General features: G+C 35.5%; 1 protein-coding gene across 1 annotated transcript in view; it reads right to left on the bottom strand.

The window, feature by feature from the left end:
• Positions 1 to 22,758, bottom strand: part of FAF1 (Fas associated factor 1) — a 481,413-nt gene that overhangs the window by 292,174 nt on the left and 166,481 nt on the right. The window contains exon 5 of the mRNA XM_065913426.1: positions 5,281 to 5,372. Coding sequence (XP_065769498.1) covers positions 5,281 to 5,372 — 92 coding nt within the window. The remainder of the gene's footprint in view (positions 1 to 5,280; positions 5,373 to 22,758) is intronic.

Below are 22,758 nucleotides of genomic sequence, written 5' to 3'. Positions count from 1 at the left end.
CCAATGATCAACCCATGTCTCTTGCATCTCCTGCACTGACAGGCAGATTCTTTACCACTGCACCACATGGATGATAAAAAAAACACAACATTTTAACATGAAAGTCAGTGCTGAAGGTTCTTCAGAGAGGAAGGACTGGAAATGGATATGAGGAACAAGGAGGACACATATTTTACCAGTTAGTCTAGTAGTATAATGGCTACTAGACTTTTAATTTAAAAGCAATTAAAACTGAGAATCCTCCAGAGAAACAATATCCTCAGGAAGGCAGATTTCAGTCAGAGGTAGATGGTGAAGAGAATGTATAGGCAAGAGTTTGGCAATAGAAAGAATTTTGCTAATGATGAAATTAGTTCCATAGGGCTCAGGAAAAAAGTTTCAAGCAGAGGAGAGAAAAATGAAGAGAGACAGATATGGGCTGTACAGAGGCTATGGAGATTTAAGTGAGGAATAATTTGGGAATCTGAGACTCCTTGTGGTGACTGGCATAAACAGTATAAAAGGCATAATGAAACTGGTTCTGGTTGAATCAAAGCAAATAATAATGTCAAGCCTGAAAGTATTGGAAAGAAAGGTGGAGTGGATATCTAGGAATCACTTTTAACCCTGCATATGAAAGCAGGGACACCTGGGGAGAGCTGATCTTATCCTAGCATATAACCTAAGGAATTTTTTCTTGACCCTCCATTAGAGGACCCATCTTACTAAAGGCAGTCTTCCTTCATAAGCTTTGGGACTTACTCTTGACTTATATTTGTCATGCCTTAATACTTACTCATTATTTGCAATATATTCTGACATCCTTTACCCTATTTCCTTTTCTTTTAATGCTGGATATAACCCACTCAATTAACTTCACAACGCACTAATGGTTTGTGACCCGTGGTTTGAAAAAAACACTGTAATAGGCAATTAATCATAACTTCACAATTATCCAGGAAGCCTTGAAGTTCTGAATCTTTTTGTCAAATATACGCAAGTTATTCTGAAATCGATCTGTGTTGCCTTGCAAGAGTTAACATGCAAACAAACAAAAAAAATATGGCATACAAACACAGGAAAGTTACTTTTACTATTTTTTATTTCATTATTTTACTTTGATGATTACTGATAACAGCTTGGTCTTACCACTTGGTCATTACTGTCATTTTACCATGCCTGATCCAAAGATTCTCCAATAAATCTTCCTTCTCAAACCACATATGATATGATTCAACATACTTTAAGTAGGTCAGTCATTCCACAAACATTTGTTTGATGCTTATTATAATAGGCACTGAATATCTAATGATGAAAGAAACTCCATTTTTTATGGTGTTGTGATAGAAAATGCAGGGATGGGAACCATTTTACAAAATACAAACATCTGTTAGAGAAACTAACATTTAAGCTGAGACTTGAAGGATGAAAAAGTCACCCACGTGAAGAACTGAGGGTAAAGCATTCCAGGCAGCTAAACAGCATCTGTCAGATAAAGATGTAAAGAGCTTGAGGATTTTAGAAGAATTAAAAGGTTCTATGATTGCAGCTTGGAAAGTGAAGGTATGAAAGGTTGAAGATGAGGTTGTAAAGATGAATATCAGGTAAATAATACAATACCTTTTAAACCATGGTGAGTAGCTTAAATTTTATTGAGTGCAATAAAAAGTTATATTTTACCAGGAAAGTGATATAATTTGAATTATGTTTTTAAAAGAACACTGTGGCTCCTCTATGGAGAATGCATAGGAAGAATCCCCCCAAAAAAGCTGGAAAAACAATAATGAAGCTATTACACTGGTCCAGGCAAGATATGCTAACAGCATGGATTAGGCCATGTGATAACAATACTGTAAAGTGGCTATGGTTGAGATATATTTTAAAAACAGACTCTATAGGACTTACTAAGGATTAGGTACTTTTGAAATTTAAAAAAAAATTATTTTATTGAGGAACTCTCTGGCAATCCAGTAGCTAGGACTTAGTGCTTTCACTGCCATGAACCAGGATCAGTCCCTGGTTGGAGAATTAAGATCCCGCAAGCTGCAGAGCATGACCAATTAATTTATTTATTTTTAAAATTTAATTACTGAAGTATAGTTGATACATAGTGTGCTGTGTCAGTTTCCGAGGATTAGGTGTTTTTCAAATGGGAAAAGATTAATGCCCACATTTTTGGATTTAGCAGTGGTGATATGGTTCTGCCATTTACTGGGGAAGACTGGTAGAGAAATGGCATGGGAAGAAAAATCAAAAGTTCCATTTTAAATATGTTAAGTTAAAAATGCCAATAAGGTATGCAAGAATAAAAGTGAACTACCAATTTGGTTATATGAATTCACAGAAGTATAACCCAACAATACATATTTGGGAGCAATCAGAAAATTAATGGCATAGAAATAGCAAATACCACTTAAGGAGAAGAGCATATAAACAGTCAGCCTTCTGTATCCAAAGGTTCCACACCCAAGGATGGAAAATACTCGTAAAAATAAAAATTCCAAAAGCTCCAAAAAGCAAAACTTGAATCCGCCACACATCAGCAACTATTTACATAGCATTTACATTGTATTAGGTATTGTAAGTAATCTAGAGATGATTTAAAGCATATAGAGGATGTATAGGTTATATGCAAATATGATGCCATTTTATATAAGGGCCTTGAGCATCCATAGATTTTGGTTTGAGGGGGGAGATGCTGGAACCAATCTCTTACGACTACTGAGAAACAACTTATCAGAACACATTGCTTTAAAAACATTTTGAAAATGTCTGCCTTTCTTTTCACAAGCTACCAAAAATGCCAGGTAGGTAATTCATATCCATGGGTTTCCCAATAAATTAATGGATAAAAGATATAGCTATGTAAATTAATGCATTTTGCTGTTTTATTTCTGCCAAGGTTGTTGATTTACTCAGTCAGCACTTCTTTTTATTCTTAAATCTACGTTTCAATTAGAACAGTCATGAAGTACCAGGGGTCAGTCAACTATAGCCTGTGCAAAAATTCAGCCTACTACTTAACTTTTATATGGCCCATCAGTTGAGCATGGTTTTTGCATTTTTAAATGTTTGAAAAAAAATCAAAAGAAAAGTAGTGTCTGATATGTGAAATTATATAAAATGCAAAATTTCTATGTCCACAAATATTGATTTAATCCAACAGTCATGCTCACTGGTTCACATATGGTCTAAAGTTATTTTCATCTATGATAGCAGAACTGAGTGGTTGCAATAGAGATTCCATGGCCCACAAAGCCTAAAATATTAACTACCTGGCTCAGTACAGAAAAAGTTAGCTAACCCCTAATACTGCTATTGTTGTTCAGTCGCTCAGTCGTGTCCAACTCTTTGGGACCCTGTGGAGTGCAGGATACGAGGCTTCTCTGTCCTTCATCATCTCCGCAGTTTGCTCAAACTCACTCATGTCCAACTGAGTCGATGATGCCATCCAGCCATCTTATCCTCTGTTGGCCCCCTCTCCGCCTGCCTTCCCAGCATCAGGGTCTCTTCCAATTAGTTGACTCTTCACATTAGCTGGCCACAGTGTTGGAGTTTCAGCTTCAGCATCAGTCCTTCCAGTGAATATTCAGGACTGATTTCCTTTAGGATTAACTGGTTTGATCTCCTTGCAGTCCAAGGGACTCTCAAGAGTCTTCTCCAACACCACAGTTCAAAAGCATCAATTCGTTGATGCTCAGCCTTCTTTATGGTCCAACACTCACATCCATGCATGACTACTGGAAAACACACAACTTGGACTAGATGGAACTTGTCGGCAAAGTGATGTCTCGGCTTTTTAATATGCTGTCTAGGTTGGTCATAGCTTTTTTCCCAAGGAGCAAGCATCTTTTAATTTCATGGCTGCAGTCACCATCTGCAGTTATTCTGGAGCCTAAGAAAATAAAGTCTCTCACTGTTTCTATTTTTTCCCCATCTATTTGCCATGAAGTGACAGGACTGGATGCTATGACCTTAGTTTTATGAATGTTGAGCTTTAAATCAGCTTTCTAATTCTCTTCTCTCACCTTTATTAAGAGGCTCTTCAATTCCTCTTAGCTTTCTGGTATTAGGGTGTTGTCCTCTGCATATCTGAAGTTATTGATAATATTTTTATAGTATCAATAACCTCTAATATAGCATATCACTAATTTGTACTTAAATTTATAAATATCTTGCCAACCTGAAATTCCTATAAATAACTTAATGAAGTACTCAGAATATCTCCATATATCAAATGAACTCACATACAAATATTTATAAGCACAGTGTCTACCAGAAGCTGTTGACAGAGAGTTGAACCAAAAGTTGAAGATTTTAAGTTTATGCCTGGTATTTAAATATCAACTCAGTAACTAATGTGAAAAGATTTAGTTATTTCTATTTCAAACACCTAAAACTTTAGTTAACTCATTTCTTTCCATCCCTTACCACTCTGTCAGGAAAAGAATGTGCATAAAGTATTTTATGCCTGAGGCTGCAAATGGGTGCTTGAGAATAGCAACTACTAGCTTAAAATTGCAACGTTTTGTGTAAATTCTTAAAACATAACTCATCCATGCACCTGACCCTATCCAAGTAACAAAGAAATACTCTTACCATTTAAGTGTCTAAGTTAAAAATATTTCCTATTACCTTTTTTGTTCCATATAAATACTTGATATAAACATATATGGGCTTCCCTGGTGGTTCAGATGGTAAAGAATCCACCTGCAATGCAGTGGCCCTGCAATGCAGGGTTCAATCCCTGAGTTGGGAAGATCCCCTGGAGAAAGGAATAGTTACCCACTCCTGCACTTATATATAGTATTATATATGTATAATATTCTTGCCTGGAGAATTACAAGGACAGAAGAGCCTGGTGGGCTACTACAGTCCATGGGGTTGCAAAGATGGAAACAACTGAGTGTCTAACACTCACTTTCATAAATGTATATATACTGGGTATGACTTATTTCAGGCCAACAAGTAACTGTTTAGAAAATTATTATTCCTAGGCAATTACTGACAGCATATGAGGTTTGAGAAAACGATAAAATGCTCTCAAAAAAAGATGTCAAGTTGACGTCTATAAAATACTTCTAAATAGGAAAAGTATGCCAAAGAGTGATTTTACTTACATACCTAACAAATGTTGCTGATTGTGAAATTTTTAACTTAAAAAACATTGTTTACTGTATTCTTAAACTAAGTTACTATTACCAAATCTCCATCTGTCATATGTAACATTAACAAAAAACAATTTTATACTTCAGTCAATAGCATAACTTAATTTTATTTCTAGGTAATTATGAAACTCACACTGTCTTCCACGTCTCCAGTCTTCCAGCCTTTTAACAGCATTTTAGACATAGGTATCTGAAGTTCATTTTCTAAGATCTGTTTAATTTCTCCTGTACAAATAAGAAGAGACCAGATATTACTAACAAAATAATACAATCAATATTTATTCATATCCAAAGCTAGTACTAATATTAGGCATATGGTCAAGTCAATGACATTTGTTTCATGAATGAATATGAAAAATTTCAGTAGCCCAAACTTCAAATTTTGATTATACAACATGATGCCCCATTGAAGAACTAACGTTTCAACATTATAATAAAAAACTTAATAATTAATTAATTAAGCAGCTTTTTAAAAAGAAACAGATATCAGTGACGGGGTTTTGAATAGAAACAATCTATTTCAAACCAACCAACAAACCAGTATGTGATGAGCATATGGTGGAAGTAGTCAGTAAAGTATAAAACTTGAGGCATTATAGTATAAGGAAAGCAAACTGTGCAGTGCAATTTGGGGTTGAAGTCTTAGCTTAAAGAAATAAAATAACTTGTCTATTCTTAGTTTTTGTATCTGTAAAATGGGGAATAATATTGTCTATCTTATCTACCTCTAAGGTTCAAGGATAAGAAGAGACATGAAAGTAGCTGGAAAAAAAAAAACAACCAATGCATATAATCTAGAAGACAATTTAAACTGTCTTAAAGAGAAAAGGAACAGAATTTAAGAAAAGAAAAAAAAGTTATGTAGGATCAAATAGAAGAAGGCTTTGTGAGACAGATGAGACTTAAACTCAGTTTCAATTGTAGCTGGATTAAAACCAAGCATGAAGTATATTAGGGTTGTGAAGGAGAACCAAATCAAAGGAAAGGATATGCTATTTGGTGAAGAAAAAGACCAAAAGGTAAAAGCAAAAGTGAAAATGATGCTAATCAGAAACAGTAAGGAATCACAATTTTTCCAGTATGCTACAAAGTACTTTCCAGGAATCAAGTCTACTTATTAGTTAATTAACTGGCTCATTTCTGGTTCTACAGTATAATAAACAGATCATTAAATCAGAATGTACAAGTGTTTCATGTATATGCTTTTATTAGATTGGTTAATCTATATTTTAGATTAACATGTAATGCAATTCCATTTATAATAAGCGATTAAACACTATAGAAAATGGTCATACTATACATTAAAAGAAAAGTAATTCCATGCTGATAAAGGAAAAGAAGGAAGGTGGAGCTTACCCTACATAAGTTATATGGAATCACAGGGGTCTAGGTAAGCAATGCTACAATCGAACCCTTCATTGGCCTTCAGTTCAGTCAGTTCAGTTGCTCGGTCGTGTCTGACCCTTGGTGACCCATGAACTGCAGCACGCTAGGCCTCCCTGTCCATCACCAACTCCCGGAGTTTACTCAAACTCATGTCCATTGAGTCGGTGATGCCATCCAACCATCTCATCCTCTGTCGTCCCCTTCTCCTCCTGCCCTCAATCTTTCCCAGCATCAGGGTCTTCCCAAATAAGTGAGCTCTTCGCATCAGGTAGCCAAAATACTGGAGTTTCAGCTTCAGCATCAGTCCTTCCAATGAACACCCAGGACTGATCTCCTTTAGGATGGACTGGTTGGATCTTCTTGCAGTCCAAGGGACTCTCAAGAGTCTTCTCCAACACCACAGTTCAAAAGCATCAATTCTTCGGCACTCAGCTTTCTTTGTAGTCCAACTCTCACATCCATCCATGACTACTGGGAAAGTGTCCTTAGTGACATTTTTTTTTTTTTTTTTTTTTTTTGCTTTCCTAAGAAAATTCCTATCTGGGCACTTTGGATAGTGATTAAACATCATAAAAAGAATTCTGATTCAACATTATCTTTTAAAAGCACAAAATACATCAACTTTGACCTTCAAAAATATCACTGTTGAGAAAGGATTGTTCTCTTCATAGAAATAAGAGAAAGGTGAGCTGTATTTCTTATGTGATTGTGCTAAGTTACTCAGTTGTGTTCAATTCTTTGCAATCCCATGAATTGTAGCCCACCAGGCTCTTCTGTCCACGGAATTCTCTAGGCAAGGATACTGGAGTAGGTTGCCATTCTCTTCTTCAGGGGAGCTCCCTGACCCAGGGATTGAACCCAGGTCTCCTACATTACAGGCAGATGGCACTGCCACTATAGTACCCCTATATATGAAAACTGTGACGATATGTAGATTTCATTAAGGAACACTCCACTGACTGCCAAGCATACATCTGATATGGGTTTAATATCCAAAATATGTAAAGAACTCACATAACTCAATAACAAAAACCCCCAAATAATCCAACTAAAACTGATTAGACAGCTTTCCAAAGAAGAAAAAAAATGGCCAACAGGTACATGAAAAGATGCTCAATATCACTAAATACTAGGGAAATACAAACAAAAAGCCATAATGAGGTATCATCTCACATCTGTTAGAATGGCTACCATCAAAAAGAGAAGAGATAAGTGATGGTGAGGATATGAAGACAAGAGAACCATTGTTGGGTTGCTTCCTTTTATTCTTATTTTGCTGGGAATTTAAGTATTTAAAAACTTTTTTAAAAATAAATGACATTTTAAATGATTTTTAGTCACTAAGTCGTCTCTTTTGCAACCCCAAGGACTGTAGCCTGCCAAGCTCCTCTGTCCATGGGATTTCCTGGTCAAGATTACTAGAATGGGTTGCCATTTCCTTCTCCAGGAGATCTTCCTGACAGGGATTGAACCTGTATCTCCTGTATTGGTGGTGGATTCTTTACCACTGAGTCACCAGAGAAGCCAAATATTATTAAATATTGTCAAATGCTTTTCCCTCCATCTATTAAAATAATCAATAGATTTTCTCTCATTCATTGTACTAATATGGCAAATTAATAATGGATTTATACAAACTGTTAAACAAGCCTTGTATTCCTGAGTAAAGCCCACTTGACCATGAGGTATCATTATACATATCTATATATTTTTTTACATTTAATGAGTTCAATTTATAAATATCTTTAAAGGATTTCTGCCTCTAGACTTTAAGAAATATCAGTCTATAATAGTTTCCTTTTCCTATGTCTTTGGTTTTAGTATCAGGGTTAATGTTGATTTACATAAAATAAATTAGGTAATAGTTCATCTTTCTCTATTTGTGAATGATTTCTAACACTTCTTCCTTAAATATTAGACAGACTCTACCAGTGAATCCATCTGGGCTTGGGGTTTGTTTCTTTGTTTGGAGGAGGAGGAAGTGGGGAAGGGAGCAGGGAAAGCTTTGATTGTTATAGCTTTATATATTAGATGTAGAGCAATTAAGATTTTAAATTTTTTCTCTGTCAGTTGTGGTAACTTACACCTTTAAAATAATTTTTCTAGCTTTTTAAGTGTTTTATGTAACTTTTAAATTTTCTAGCATGAATCTATTCTTAATGTTGCCTTATAACCAATTTAATGTTTGTAGGTACCTTTCATTCTCAATATGATTAACTTGTGTTTTCTCTCTCTTGTTCTTATTCACATTAACAAGAGAATTACCACCTTTATTGATCTTCTCAAAAAAAAAAAAATAAAAGCTTTAGGTTGTGTTCATTTTCTCTATAATGTTTATCCATTTTCTGCTTTATTGATTTCTATGCCTGTGTCTATGTATGTATATGTTTTTCCTTCCATACTTACTTAGGGTTTGACTTGCTCTTTTCAAAAAAATTCAAGTGTTATTATGATTGGTAAAAAACAAAATACACATATTCACAATCTGTGATTTGGTAAGTTTTAACAAATATATAAAGCAGTGAAACCACCATCATAATCAAGATTATTAATTTATTCAGCAACCCCAAAAAGTTTTCTTATAGACCTTGTTAACTCTTCCACACTACCCCTTTCCATATCCTCAGGGAACCAGTGATTTGATTTTGGTGACTATGAATTGGTTCAAATTATCTAGAATTTTAGATAAAAAGAATTTCAAAATATACTTTTAAAATATGGCTTTCATTCAAAATACATTGTCTAAGATTCTTCCACATTGTTACATATAATGACAATCTGTTTCTTTTATTACCAAATAGTATTCCATTGGATGAATATAAACAATTTGTTTATCCATTCACTGGTTTATGGACATTTGTTGTTTTCCACAGTTTGAGAGTACAAATAAATATTTGAGGTTACAAATAACATACATGTCTGTGATGGGACATATGATTTCATCTCTCTTGGGGAAATACCTAAGAGAATAGTCAGTGTATTTTTAACTCTGTAGCAAGAGTCAAATACTTTTCCAAACTGGGTTTTACTGTGATGTCTTCAAATTCACTAATCTTTTCTTCTTCAGTGTCTAATCTTCTGTTAATCCTACTTTATACGTTTTTCATATCAGACATCATATCATGGTCTTAACCTCTAGACATTCAATTTGGGCTATTTTTACATTTTCAGTCATTTATGATTTGAAATCTTTTCTCTCTCTTTCTGAACTTAACAGTTATAATAATTGTTTTAATGTCCTTATTTGCTAATTTCAACATCTGTGTCAATTCCAGGTTGTTTTTGGTTAACTGATTTTCTTTTATGGGTCAGGCTCTCCTCTTTCTTGTATGCCTGGTAATCTTTATTGGATGCATGCCAGACACTGAATTTTACCTTGATATGTGCTAAATATTTTCTTTTTCCTCTAAATATACTTGAACTTTATTTTGGGAGGCAGTTACTTGAAAATAGTTCTGTGCTTTTGGGTCTTTGCTTTTAAGATGTTGTACCACATGAGTGGTATTTAGGACTACTCTTGACACTACTAAGACAAGAGCCTTCTTAGTACAGTTAACTCTTAAACAACACAGGTTTGAACTATGAGGGTTCACTTATACATGGATTATTTTTCAACAGTAAACACTACAGTATTATATAATTTGCAGTTGGTTGAATCAGTGGATGAAGTACTGCAGATAGAAAGGAAAAGGGTATACAGAGGGTTGACTATAAGTTGTATGTGGATATTAAGTAGTGCAAAGGGTTGGTACCCGTAACCCCTGAGTTGTTCAAGAATCAACTGTACTCTACCCAAAGCCTCGTGAATTACGAGGTTTTCTAGTCCAGTTGGTAAAGGTATATTTGGTTCTCAAAAGCAGAAGGGTGGGGTAGAGTGGGGACACTTTCCTTATTTCTCAAGTGGAAGCTTTGATCATAGCTTTCAGAACTTCCTTCTTATATAAATAAGCATGTGAACCATAAATTTCCCTTCCATACCTGTCAGCATAAAACAAATCTTGATATGCAATGTTTCCCTCATAACTAAAAATATTTTCTAATTTCCTTTGTGATTTCTTTGTTGATCCTTAGTTTACTTACAGATATGCTAATTACCTCCAGTATTCTTGCCTGGAGAGTCCCATGGACAGAGAAGCCTTGCAGGCAAAAGCCCATAGGGTCCCAGACAGTTGAACATGACTGAAGTGACTTACAATGCACACTTGTATGTTAATTACCAAATATATCAGAATTTTCAAGTTTCCTTTGATCTCTATTTTAATTCCACTGAGTCAGAGAACATACCTCACATGACTTTTTAAGTCACTTTGGGTCACTTTCTGTGACTTGTTTCATGGCAGAGCATTTTTTTTAACCTTAATGAATGTAGCAAATGCAGGTGAAAAGAATATAAATTTTCCTATGGTTATGAGAGGGCTTCCCAAGTGGTTCAGTGATAAAAGAATCCACCTGCAGTGCAGGAGACCTAGGTTTGATCCCTGGGTCAGCAAGACTCCCTGGAGAAGGAAATGGCAACTCACTCCAGTATGCTTGCCTGAAACACTCCAGGCACAGAGAAAGCCTGGTGGGCTATAGTTCATGTGGTGGCAAAGAGTTGGACATGAATGAGTGACTGAGCATGCATGCATGGTTTTAAGAAGCATTTTATCTATTTCAAGTGAGTCAAATTGGTTGATATGCTATTCATATTTTCTATCTGTTGTTTTGAACATTACTATGAGAAAGGAGTGTTTTTATGCCCAATTACAACTGTAGTTTTTTTCCTTTTATCATTGCAGTTCTAGTGACTAGTTTTTGGTACACAGACTTTCAAAGTCATTATTATATATACACACATTTAGGATACTTATGTCTTTAAGATTAACTGACATTTTCATCATTATAAAGTGTCCCCATTTAGCCTTCATAACAGTACTTAAACAGAATTTTAGTTCATTGAGTATTAACATGTGATTAATAGAATACATATATTAGTTACTATTTTCTTATTTATATTTCAATCTCATATGTTATATTTAAAGTGGATTTCTTATACATATATAATTGGTTCTCCTAATAAATGACCCAATCAAAAAAATGGGCCAAAGAACTAAACAGACATTTCTCCAAAGAAGACATACAGATGGCTAACAAACACATGAAAAGATGCTCAACATTACTCATTATCAGAGAAATGCAAATCAAAACCTCAATGAGGTACCATTACATGCCAGTCAGGATGGCTGCTATCCAAAAGTCTACAAGCAATAAATGCTGGAGAGGGTGTGGAGAAAAGGGAACCCTCCTACACCGTTGGTGGGAATGCAAACTAGTACAGCCACTATGGAGAACAGTGTGGAGATTCTTTAAAAAACTGGAAATAGAACTACCATATGACCCAGCAATCCCACTCCTGGGCATACACACCAAGGAAACCAGATCTGAAAGAGACACGTGCACCCCAATGTTCATCGCAGCACTGTTTATAATAGCCAGGACATGGAAGCAACCTAGATGCCCATCAGTAGACGAATGGATAAGGAAGCTGTGGTACATATACACCATGGACTATTACTCAGCCATTAAAAAGAATTCATTTGAATCAGTTCTAATGAGATGGATGAAACTGGAGCCCATTATACAGAGTGAAGTAAGCCAGAAAGATAAACACCAATACAGTATACAAACACATATATATAGAATTTAAAAAGATGATAACGATAACCCTATATGCAAAACAGAAAAAGAGACACAGATGTACAGAACAGACTTTTAGACTCTGTGGGAGAAGGCGAGGGTGGGGTGTTCAGAGAGAACAGCATTGAAACAAGTATACTATCAAGGGTGAAACAGATCACCAGCCCAGGTTGGATGCAAGAGACAAGTGCTCAGGGATGGTGCATTGGGAAGACCCAGAGGGATGGGATGGGGAGGGAGGTGGGAGGGGGGATCAGGATGGGGAACACATGTAAATCCATGGCTGATTCATGTCAATGTATGGCAAAAACCACAACAATACTGTAAAGTAATTAGCCTCCAACTAATAAAAATAAATGGAAAAAAAATAATTGGTTTTCCTTTGTTATACAGTCTCACAATCTCTACCTTCTCATAAGGATGTGAAGGAAGTTTAATTATATGCTTATTATTTTTTTCTATTTGTCTTGATTTTTATTTCTTTTATCATCTTTCTCTACCTTCATTTGCAAATACTGAATATTTTAGGTATTTTCAACTCTTGATTTAATTACTTTTATGTATGTTTCATTGTTTTAGGGATTGGTCTAGGGTTTACAATATGCATATTTAATTTCACACAGTCCATCTTCAAATAACACGGGACTTATCTTACAAAAAGATACTTCCATTCCCCTCTCCTGTTCATTGTGTTCCTTCCATACCTTTACATCTATAAAGTCAATTATCTTTTAAAGAAATTTAAACAAAAGAAAAAATATACCCATATTTTTACCATTTCTCTTCGTTTCTTTGTGTTAATCTAGTTTCCTATCTTCTATCATTTTCTTCAGCTCGAGGAACTTACTTTGATAGTTTAATAGCTCTTGTAGCTTTTCTATGAAAAATAAAGTCTTAATTTAGTTTTCATTTCTGAAAGATACATTTGTTGAATATAGCATTCCAGGTTGACATTTTACTTCTTTGGCACTTAGAAACATCATTACATTGTCTCCTGGCTTGCACTGCTTCTATTAAGGAAGAGTGTAGTCATTATTTTGAAGGTTTCCCAGTGTCTCAGTGGTAAAGAATCTGCCTGCCAATGCAGGAGATGCAAAGATGGGGATTTGATCCCTGGGTCAGGAAGATCCCCTGAAGTAGGAAATGGCAACCCAATCCAGTATTCTTGCCTGGAAAATTCCATGGACAGAGGAGCCTAGCAGGCTCAATGAATGTCTGTATTTAATGGTTTGCCTCTAAGAAGTGTAGAAGTTTATTTTGATGGGTCCTTAAATTTCATGCATATCAGGTTGATCCATTTGAGACTTCTTTACAACAGTATTTTGGTGGGTCTAAAGCAGTGATTCTCCAAAGTATAATTCATAATTTTGGGGAACTCCTTGAGACTGTATAAAATTAATGATCACTAAGTTGAAAAGCATTATCTCAATTCTATCACTAAGGGACTATTAGTTACTGACTCAATTTATAGGCCCTCCCTGAGACTTGAATTCCACATTAAAAAAAAAAAGCTAAGAATGTATTTCATATTAATGTCACCTGTTGCTATTTTGTAATGAAAAACAACAACACCAGCACCACAACCTGGCACCAAAAAGTAAAAACTGCCCCTAAAGAAAACTGAGACTTAGTCTCCCAGTAAACACAAGAGAATCAAACCTGTCACCTAGAAAATGAGAAATAATATGTGACTTTCTCTCAAACACAAATCTCAAAAGTGAATTTCTGCCCTCCTTTGTTCAAATTACACTTTTTCTGGTAATGTCAGAAATCTTCCAGTGCCTCCATTCATTTCCTTATTTTAAACACTATAAGCCATCAACACCTACAAACATTTGTTTCAACTATGAAACTGCTCTTTTGGAAAAAATCTGACTAAGATTCTGTAGCAGAAGCAGCATATTACATATTATATATTAGATATTCAGGGCTAGAAAGGACCCAGCTGACAGGCTGTTTAAAATCATCCTGGGATACGACCTACCCAAAAACAACTCGTAAGTTAATGGCAAAACCTACAACACAATGTTCCATTGCTTTTCCCTCTATACATTTTCACCTCAGATATTCAAAGATGCAGTCCTTGTATATCTTGCTGCTCAAACATACAAATTTAAACAAAAAGATCACTACTGTAACACCTATAGTCATCAACAGAATCATAAATATGTGACAACTTACAAAGTCTGAGACAAGAGGGTTCCAGAAAATGCTACTCAGTTTTAGGTTATTTACAGTATATCACTGGGTCCTACAGGATTTGAGATTACACCCAACAAAGCACACAAAATACTCTATCAGATTGTTCTAAAGGCCAATGTTTAACTGTGTCTGTAAGATTAAAAGGCCTTTTTTCCTAAACATTTTTTGTTTGTTTGTTTAGTTGCTAAGTCGTGTCTGACTATTTGTGACCCCATAGACTGTAGCACACGAGGCGTCCCTGTACTTCACTATCTCCCAGAGATTGCTCAAACTCATGTTAATTGAGTTGATGATGCCATCCAATGATCTCATCCTCTGTTGCTCCCTTCTCTTCCTGCCCTCAAATTTTTCCCAGCATCAGGGTCTTTTCCAATCAGTTGGCTCTCTGAATCAAGTAGCCAGAGTATTGGAACTTCAGCTTTAGCCTTAGTCCTTCCAATGAATATTCAGGGTTGATTTCCTTTAGGACTGGCTAATTTGATCCTGTCCAAGAGACTCTCAAGAGTCTTCTCCAGCACCACAGTTCCAAAGCATTAATTCTTCAGTACTCAGACTGGTCCAACTCACATGTGGCTCAGACGGTAAAGCATCTGCCTACAATGTGGGAGACCTCGTTTCAATCCCTGGGATCAGGAAGATCTCCTGGAGAAGGAAATAGCGACCCACTCCAGTATTCTTGCCTGGAAAATTCCATGGATGGAGGAGCCTGGTAGGCTGCAGTCCATGGGGTCAAAAAGAGTCAGACACGACTGAGTGACTTCTCTTTCTTTTCTTTCTTTCACTGGAAAAACCATAGCTTTGACTACGCAGACCTTTGTTGGTAAAGTGACGTCTCTGCTTTTTAATACACAGTCTGGCTTCCCAAGGAGCAAGCGCCTTTTAATTTTGTGGCTGCAGTCACTATCCACAGTGATTTTGGAGCCCAAGAAAATAAAATCTGTCACTGTTTCCCCATCTATTCACCATGAAGTAATGGGACCAGACACCATGATCTTTGTTTTTTGAATGTTGAGTTTTAAGCCAACTTTTTCATTCTTGTCTTTCACCATCATCTAGAGGCTTTTTAGTTCCTCTTCAGTTCAGTTCAGTTTAGTCACTCAGTCGTGTCCGACTCTTTGCAATCCCATGGACTATAGCATGTCAGACTTCCCTGCCCATTACCAACTCCCAGAGTCTACTCAAACTCATGTCCATCACATAGGTGATGCCATCCAACCATCTCCTCCTCTGTCATCCCCTTCTCCTCCTGCCTTCAATCTTTCCCAGTTATCAGACTCTTTTCAAATGAGTCAGTTCTTCACATCAGGTGGCCAAAGTATTGGAGTTGCAGCTTTAGCACCAGTCTTTCCAATGAATATTCAGGACTGATTTTCTTTAGGATGGGCTGGTTGGATCTCCTTGAAGTCCAAGGGACTCTCGAGTTTTCTCCAACACCACAGTTCAAAAGCATCAATTCTTCAGCACTCTAATTTCTTTATAGTCCAACTCTCATATCCATATATGACTACTGTCTAGGCAAAGCTATGGTTTTTCCAGTAGTCATGTATGGATATATGGATGTGGGAGTTCCTCTTCACTTTCTGCCATTAAAGTGGTATCATATGCATATCTGAGGTTGTTGATATTCCTCCCAGCAATCTTCATTCCAGCTTGTGATTCATCCAGCCCAGCATTTTACATGATGTACTCTGCATATGAGTTAAATAAGCAGGGTGACATTATATAGCCTTGATGTATTCCTTTCCTAGTTTGTTCCATGTCCAGTTCTAACTGTTACTCCTAAACATAAATGTTCCATTAATTCTAACAGAAGCCTAATAATTATAACTAGAAGGGGAGTATTCAAAATAACTTTACTATGAGCAAAAGTTCCAGTCATTTAGGAAGCATAATGATCAATAATGATTGTCAAATAATTTTCATTGGCAACTGTGTTTTCCGTTTACCTCTTTGCTTTTTATATCATTGAACTTTTACCCAACTAAAGATACTCTGTGTTCACCATCCATAAAGCAGAATTATTTTAAGTTCAGTGGAGAACAGACTGGGCTAAAAGTCAAAAGACAGCGACTGGCTGTTCTGGAATGTGCTACTACCTACCATGGCAGGGTGGCCTCCCCAAGCTTTAAGCTTACATACCCGTAAAATAAAGCAGCTAGGTTAAACACCCTAAGGGCTCATCCAATCCTAAAACCTCATGTTCACATTACAGCCAATATGCGTATGGCACTATGTTAAGCACTTTGGGAAATACAAAATCTGAAAGATACGTCAAGATGAGAAGGGCTTCCTAACCACAAACAGAAAGAAAAGCTATAAAGGGAAAATCCACTAGTGTAAAAATTTTTTAAATTCCATGTCTCCAAAAGCACAATAAAATGAAAATGTAAATGAGGAAAATATTTGCAAAACAGGTAATGAATAGGTAATGAATGAAGAGATAATCTGATTAATATGTAAGAAGTTCTTCTAAATTTAAAAATATTTTAAGGAAGTCACAGTAGAAACATATAAGCTTACATAGAAAAAAGCCAATAAACCAAGTGTATTAATTAATTAAAAAAATTTTTAAATTGAACTGAAAACATAACATTTATTTCCAAACTGACAAGACTTTTCTTTTTTTCTTTTCTTTTTTACTGTAATAAAATATTCATACCAAATGTACCATTTTAAAGTATACAGTTCAATGACATTAAATACATTCACATTATGCAACCACAACCACTATCCATCTACAGAATGTTTCATCAATCCACAATGCAACTCTTTATCCATTAAATAACTCCCCATTCCCACCCCCTCCCAGCCCATAATAACCTCTATTCTACTTGCTGAAATTTAACCATTATAAGTACCTCTTACAAGTGGAATAACATGTATTTGTCCTTTTCTGCATCTGGCTTATGAAACATTTAGCCTAATGTCTTCAAGATTCAGCCATGTTGTAGTAAACAGCAGAATTCTGTTTTTCTGTAAAGCTGAACAATATTCTACTCTATCTACATACTACATTTTGTTTATCCATTCATCAGTTGACAGTCAGTTGGGTTGCTTCCATTTTTTGTTCTGCTTTTCTGTAAAAGCTCCTATTTTCCATTATTTTCGATATATACTCAGAAGTGGAACTGATAGATTATGTGGTAATTCTATGTTTAATTTTTTAGAGAACTGACATACTATTTCCCCAGCAGTTGTACCATTTTGCATTCCTACAAACAATGCACAACGCTTCCAATTTCTTCATACCCCCCAAAAAAGCAGATTTTAAAGCATCGAATTGCCAACATTTGTTACTTTTTGTTTGGTTGGAATTATTTTTTATATATATGTCATTTTAATGGGCATGAAGTGGTACCTCAGTGTGGTTTTGATTTCCACTTCCTTAATGATTCATGATACTTGGCATCTTCTCATGTGCCTACTGCTCATCTGTATCTTATTTAGGGAAATACCTAGTCAAGTCCCTTTGCTTATTTTAAAAAATTTTTATTGTGATATAATTGACATAGAACATTGTATAAGTGTAATGTATACCTGTGCTGATTTGATATATTTATATACTGAAATACAATTACAACTATAGGATTAGCTCTATCACATCACATGGTTTTTTGTAGGAGGAACTATTTTAATTGGGTTTTTTTGTTGTTGTTAAGTCATAGGGGTTCTTTGTATTCTGGATACTAATCCCTGATCAGATATATGAGTCACAAATATTTCTGCCATACCGAGTAGCCTTTTCATTCTATGGCCATTGTTCTTTCATGCATAACTTTTTAATTTTGATAAGGTCTGATTCACTTGCTTTTTCTTTTGTTCCTGTGCTTTGGTGTCATAAATAATAAATCGTTCCCAAACCCACTGTCATGAAGCTTTTTCCCAATGTTTTCTAAGAGTTTTATAGTCTCAGTTCTAATGCTGAAGTTTTAGCGAGAGTTCTGTTTTTTTAAATATCACAAACTACTGGCAAGACTACAAATTAGTATATTATTGATGGCAATTTAAAATAAGATTTCTCTAAAGAGTAATTTGGTAGAATATATCTAAAACTTTTAAGTGTGTATCACCTCTCATGCAGAAGTACACCCCAAGGCATCTTAACAAAGAAAAATAATCACTGAGGTTCAACAAAGTTCACTATAGCATACTACAGTGAAAGATCAGGAATGAGGGGAGCTCAAAATAACCAGCAAAAATAAAATGGTATAATAAATCATAGTACAGGTTTTAAAAATTATATGATTCAGTGGTATTTTAAAATACAGAAAATGACCATGATGTAATATTGCAAGTTTAAAAAAAAAAAGCAGATTTTAAAGCATCAAACATAGTCTATCTCAATTTTGTAAAACATTTATTTATACAAAAGACATAGAATGAAACTGGGAATAAAAGCAGCAAAATGTTAACTGTAGTTAAAAGTAGAATTAGTGGCAATTTTTATTTTTTTCACACTTTTATTCAATTCATAAACATTCTACAATCAACATTAGAGCAGGAATATGGTTGGAAATGAACTATTTCAAAACAGAGCAAGGCAGTTTCTATCCCAGGATTCAAGAAAGAAAGAGGAGAGAAAGAAATTAGTATCTATTGAAAGTCTCTCTTTTAAGTGCCAAATTTCAACCAAGTACATTGAATATGGAACTTGTTACTTTTTCAAACAAGAAAATCTAGCAGTAGAGCAAAGAATTAAAAAGGAAACAGAAGAGAGGAAACCTATTAACCAAGGGTATTAAAACAGCAAGATAAGAAATAGTAAAAAAAAAAAGGCTTAAACTGCTTATGTTGAAAATGGAAAAGGTGATGCACAAGACAGTAAGCTGAAAAAAAGACTCTTTAAGCAGTGTTTCTTAAGATGTATTTCTTCAATTTGATCAGAATAATCTACTATTTGTTTCTAAAAATGCAGATTTGTGGGCTCTACCTTGTTACAGAATTAGAATCTAAATCTATGGAATGTAACCCAGGACTTTTACATTTAATCAACTCCCATCCCCTTTCCAAGGTGATTTTTATGCATATAAAATTAGTAACATTCTTATGGAATTTAATAACTAGTAGAACCTGAGGATGACAGGGATGAAGGAACAGAAGAAATGGTTGAGCTATCAAGCATGCTGGTACCAGTTCCATGCTGCTGTAGACTCTTCACAATCCACAGCCTTGTCACAAAACTGCTGCTTTATATTTACTTTACCCTGACAATCACTTTTGCCTAAAGTCAGTTGCTTTCCATCATACTACCTAATCACTTAATTTGTTCTTTAGGGTGTACATTTTATTAACCTCTGAAGTTGTTTACCTTAAAACTTCATAAGCATTTTAATGTCAAGCCTATCCTTAAGGGACTAGAAGAGCACTTGAAGGCATACAATGAAATCAGAACCAGGTATTTACAAGGTAAGGAAAGCAGTAGGGCTAGAAAGGTAGGATAAGACCAGATAATAAAGGGTATATGTTTCCATACAAACTATGAAACTATTTGTTCTAGTTCTGTGAAAAATACCATCGGTAGTTTGATAGGGTTTGCACTGAATTTATACATTGCTTTGGGGAGTACACTCATTTTCACTATTTTGATTGTTCCACGAACATGGTATATTTCTCCATTTATTTGTGTCATCTTTGACTTCCTTCGACAGTGTAGAGACTCCTTAAAAAGCTGGAAATAGAACTGCCATATGACCCAGCAATCCCAGTGTTGAGCATACACACTGAGGAAACCAAAACTGAATGAGACACATGTACCCCAATATTCACTGACGCACTGTTTACAATAGCTATGACATGGAAGTGACCTAGATGTCCAGCAGCAGACAAATGAATAAGGAAGTTATGGTACACATACACAATGGAATATTACTCAGCTATTAAAAAAAAAGAACACATTTGAGTCAGTTCTAATGAGGTGGATGAAACTGGAGTCTATTATACAAAGTGAAGTAAGTCAGAATGATAAACACCAATACAGTATATTAACACATATATATGGAATTTAGAAAGATGGTAATGATGATCCCATATGCAAGGCAGCAAAAGAGACACAGATGTAAAGAAGAGACTATTGGACTATGTGGGAGAAGGCAAGGGTGGGAGGCACTGAAGCATGTATATTACCATATGTAAAACAGATGACCAGTGCAAGTTTGATGCAGGAAGCATGGCACTCAAAGCCAGTGCTCTGGGACAATCCAAAGGGATGGGGTGGAGAGGGAGGTAGGAGAGGGGTTCAGGGGTTCAGGGGTGGGGTGGGGGCAGAGCGCACGTGTGCGCCTGTGGCTGATTCATGTTGATGTGTGGCAGGGGAACCCACAGTGTTGTGAAGTGACTGTCCTCCAATTAAAATAAATAAATTTAAAAAAAAAAAAGGTATACGTATGCTAAGCTAATACACTAGAACTTAACTGCAGTTAATCTCTTAACTCCGGACCTTATTTTTTTTCACTAGTTTTACCTTTATTATATTTTTATATATATTTATATTCATATATATATTTAATATATTTATATATTTATATTCATATATAATTATATGAAATTATAAAGATTTCCTTCTGTATCTGGATCCTTTTACTTAGCACAATATTTGACATTCAACCATGCTGTAACCAGCATCAGCCGTTTATTCCTTTTTATTGCTAAATAGTATTCCATTGCATTGTTGTACCACAAGCTAAGTAGAGATGGACAATTGAAGTATTTCCTGTTTGGGGTCATTATGACTAAACCTTCACTGAACATTCATGCAGAAGTCTTCGTAGGGAAATGTTTTCATTTATCTTGAGTAAATATCTAGAAATATAACCACTAGGTCATATGGGTAAGTATGTTCTAATTGACAAGATTCAATCATATCATATCAAACTCCAAAATGTTTTTCAAAATTGTATCATTCTGCATTCCTGCAGCAACATATGAAAATTCTAGCTGCTCTGCCTCCATGTCACCCTTTGACACTGAGTCTTTCTAATTTTAACCATTCTAATAATTGTCTGGTTGTTTCTCATTATGATGGTAGTTTTCATTTTCCTAATAACTAATAGTACTGAATTTTTTTCATGAGATTATGTTCTACCTCTCCAACAAAAAAAATTGTTTTTAAGATTATTTTTTACCTACGTATTCTCTGATAAAGTGTTTGACAGTCTCTTTTGCCCATGTTTTATGGGCTGTTTATCTTCTTCAGATTGAATTTTTGTGAGGGCTTTCCTTGTGGCTCAGCTTGTAAAGAATCTGCCTGCAATGTGGGAGACCTCGGTTCAATCCCTGGATTGGGTAGATCCCCTGGAGAAGGAAAAGGATACCCACTCTGGTATTCTGGCCTGGGGAATTCCACAGACTATACAGTCCATAGGGTCCCAAAGAGCCGGACACAACTGAGCAACTTTCACTTTCACTTTAGATATCCTGGATATAAAACCTTTATAAGGCATGAGTTTTGCAAATATTTTCTCCCAATATTCTTCAGCTTGCCTTTTCATTACTTCAAAGAATATCTTTCAAAGATCAGAGTGTATAATTTTGAGAAAGTTTAATATTTCAAATTTTCCTTTAGATTTGTGTTTTTTCTGTCCTAGGGAACAAAGGGAACTTGGCCTAGCCCAAAGTCACAATGATCTTCTTTCAGAAATTTTTCAGTTGTAGCTCTTACATTTCAGTTGAGTTCAGTCACTCAGTCGTGTCTGACTCTTTGCAACCCCGTGAATCTGTTGATAAGGTACATGATTTCCTAAAGCAAATCAACCCTAAATATTCACGGTAAGGACTGATGCTGAAGCTGAAGCTCCAGTACTTTGGCCACCTGATGTGAAGAGTTGACTCACTGGAAAAGACTCTGATGCTGGGAAAGACTGAGAGCAAGAAGAGAAGGGGGGGGCAACAAAGGATGAGATGGTTGGACAGCATCACCAACTCAATGCACACGAGTTTGAGCAAACTCTGGGAGACAGTGAAGCACAGCAAAGCCTTGTGTGCTGCAGTCTATGGGGTCTCAAAGAGTCAGACACAACTCAATGACTGAACAACAACAAGGTACATTAAATTTTTTTCAGTTACAGGAGGGACATGATTCTAATTCTATTTGTGATAGGTAACTTTTCATAGGTTGCAATTTATTTTTAATGAATTGGTTATGTCTATATCCCTTACTAAATTCTATGAAGATAAATGTTATGCCTGTTTTCTTATCCATCTTATATCTAGGATCGAATACAATACCTAGATCACAGTAGAAAACATATAATGAGTGAATAAACAACATGTAAGCAAATGCAAGAACAGCAATTGCTATTAAGAAACAGCTAGAATGGAGAAAGACTAAAAGTGGAGAAAATAATGAGAC

This window comes from Muntiacus reevesi, chromosome 1 (genome assembly GCF_963930625.1).
Source record: "Muntiacus reevesi chromosome 1, mMunRee1.1, whole genome shotgun sequence".
Classification (NCBI taxonomy): Eukaryota; Metazoa; Chordata; class Mammalia; order Artiodactyla; family Cervidae; genus Muntiacus; species Muntiacus reevesi.
Note: the sequence above shows the minus strand (reverse complement) of the source record. Positions and strands in the feature narration are given on the sequence as shown.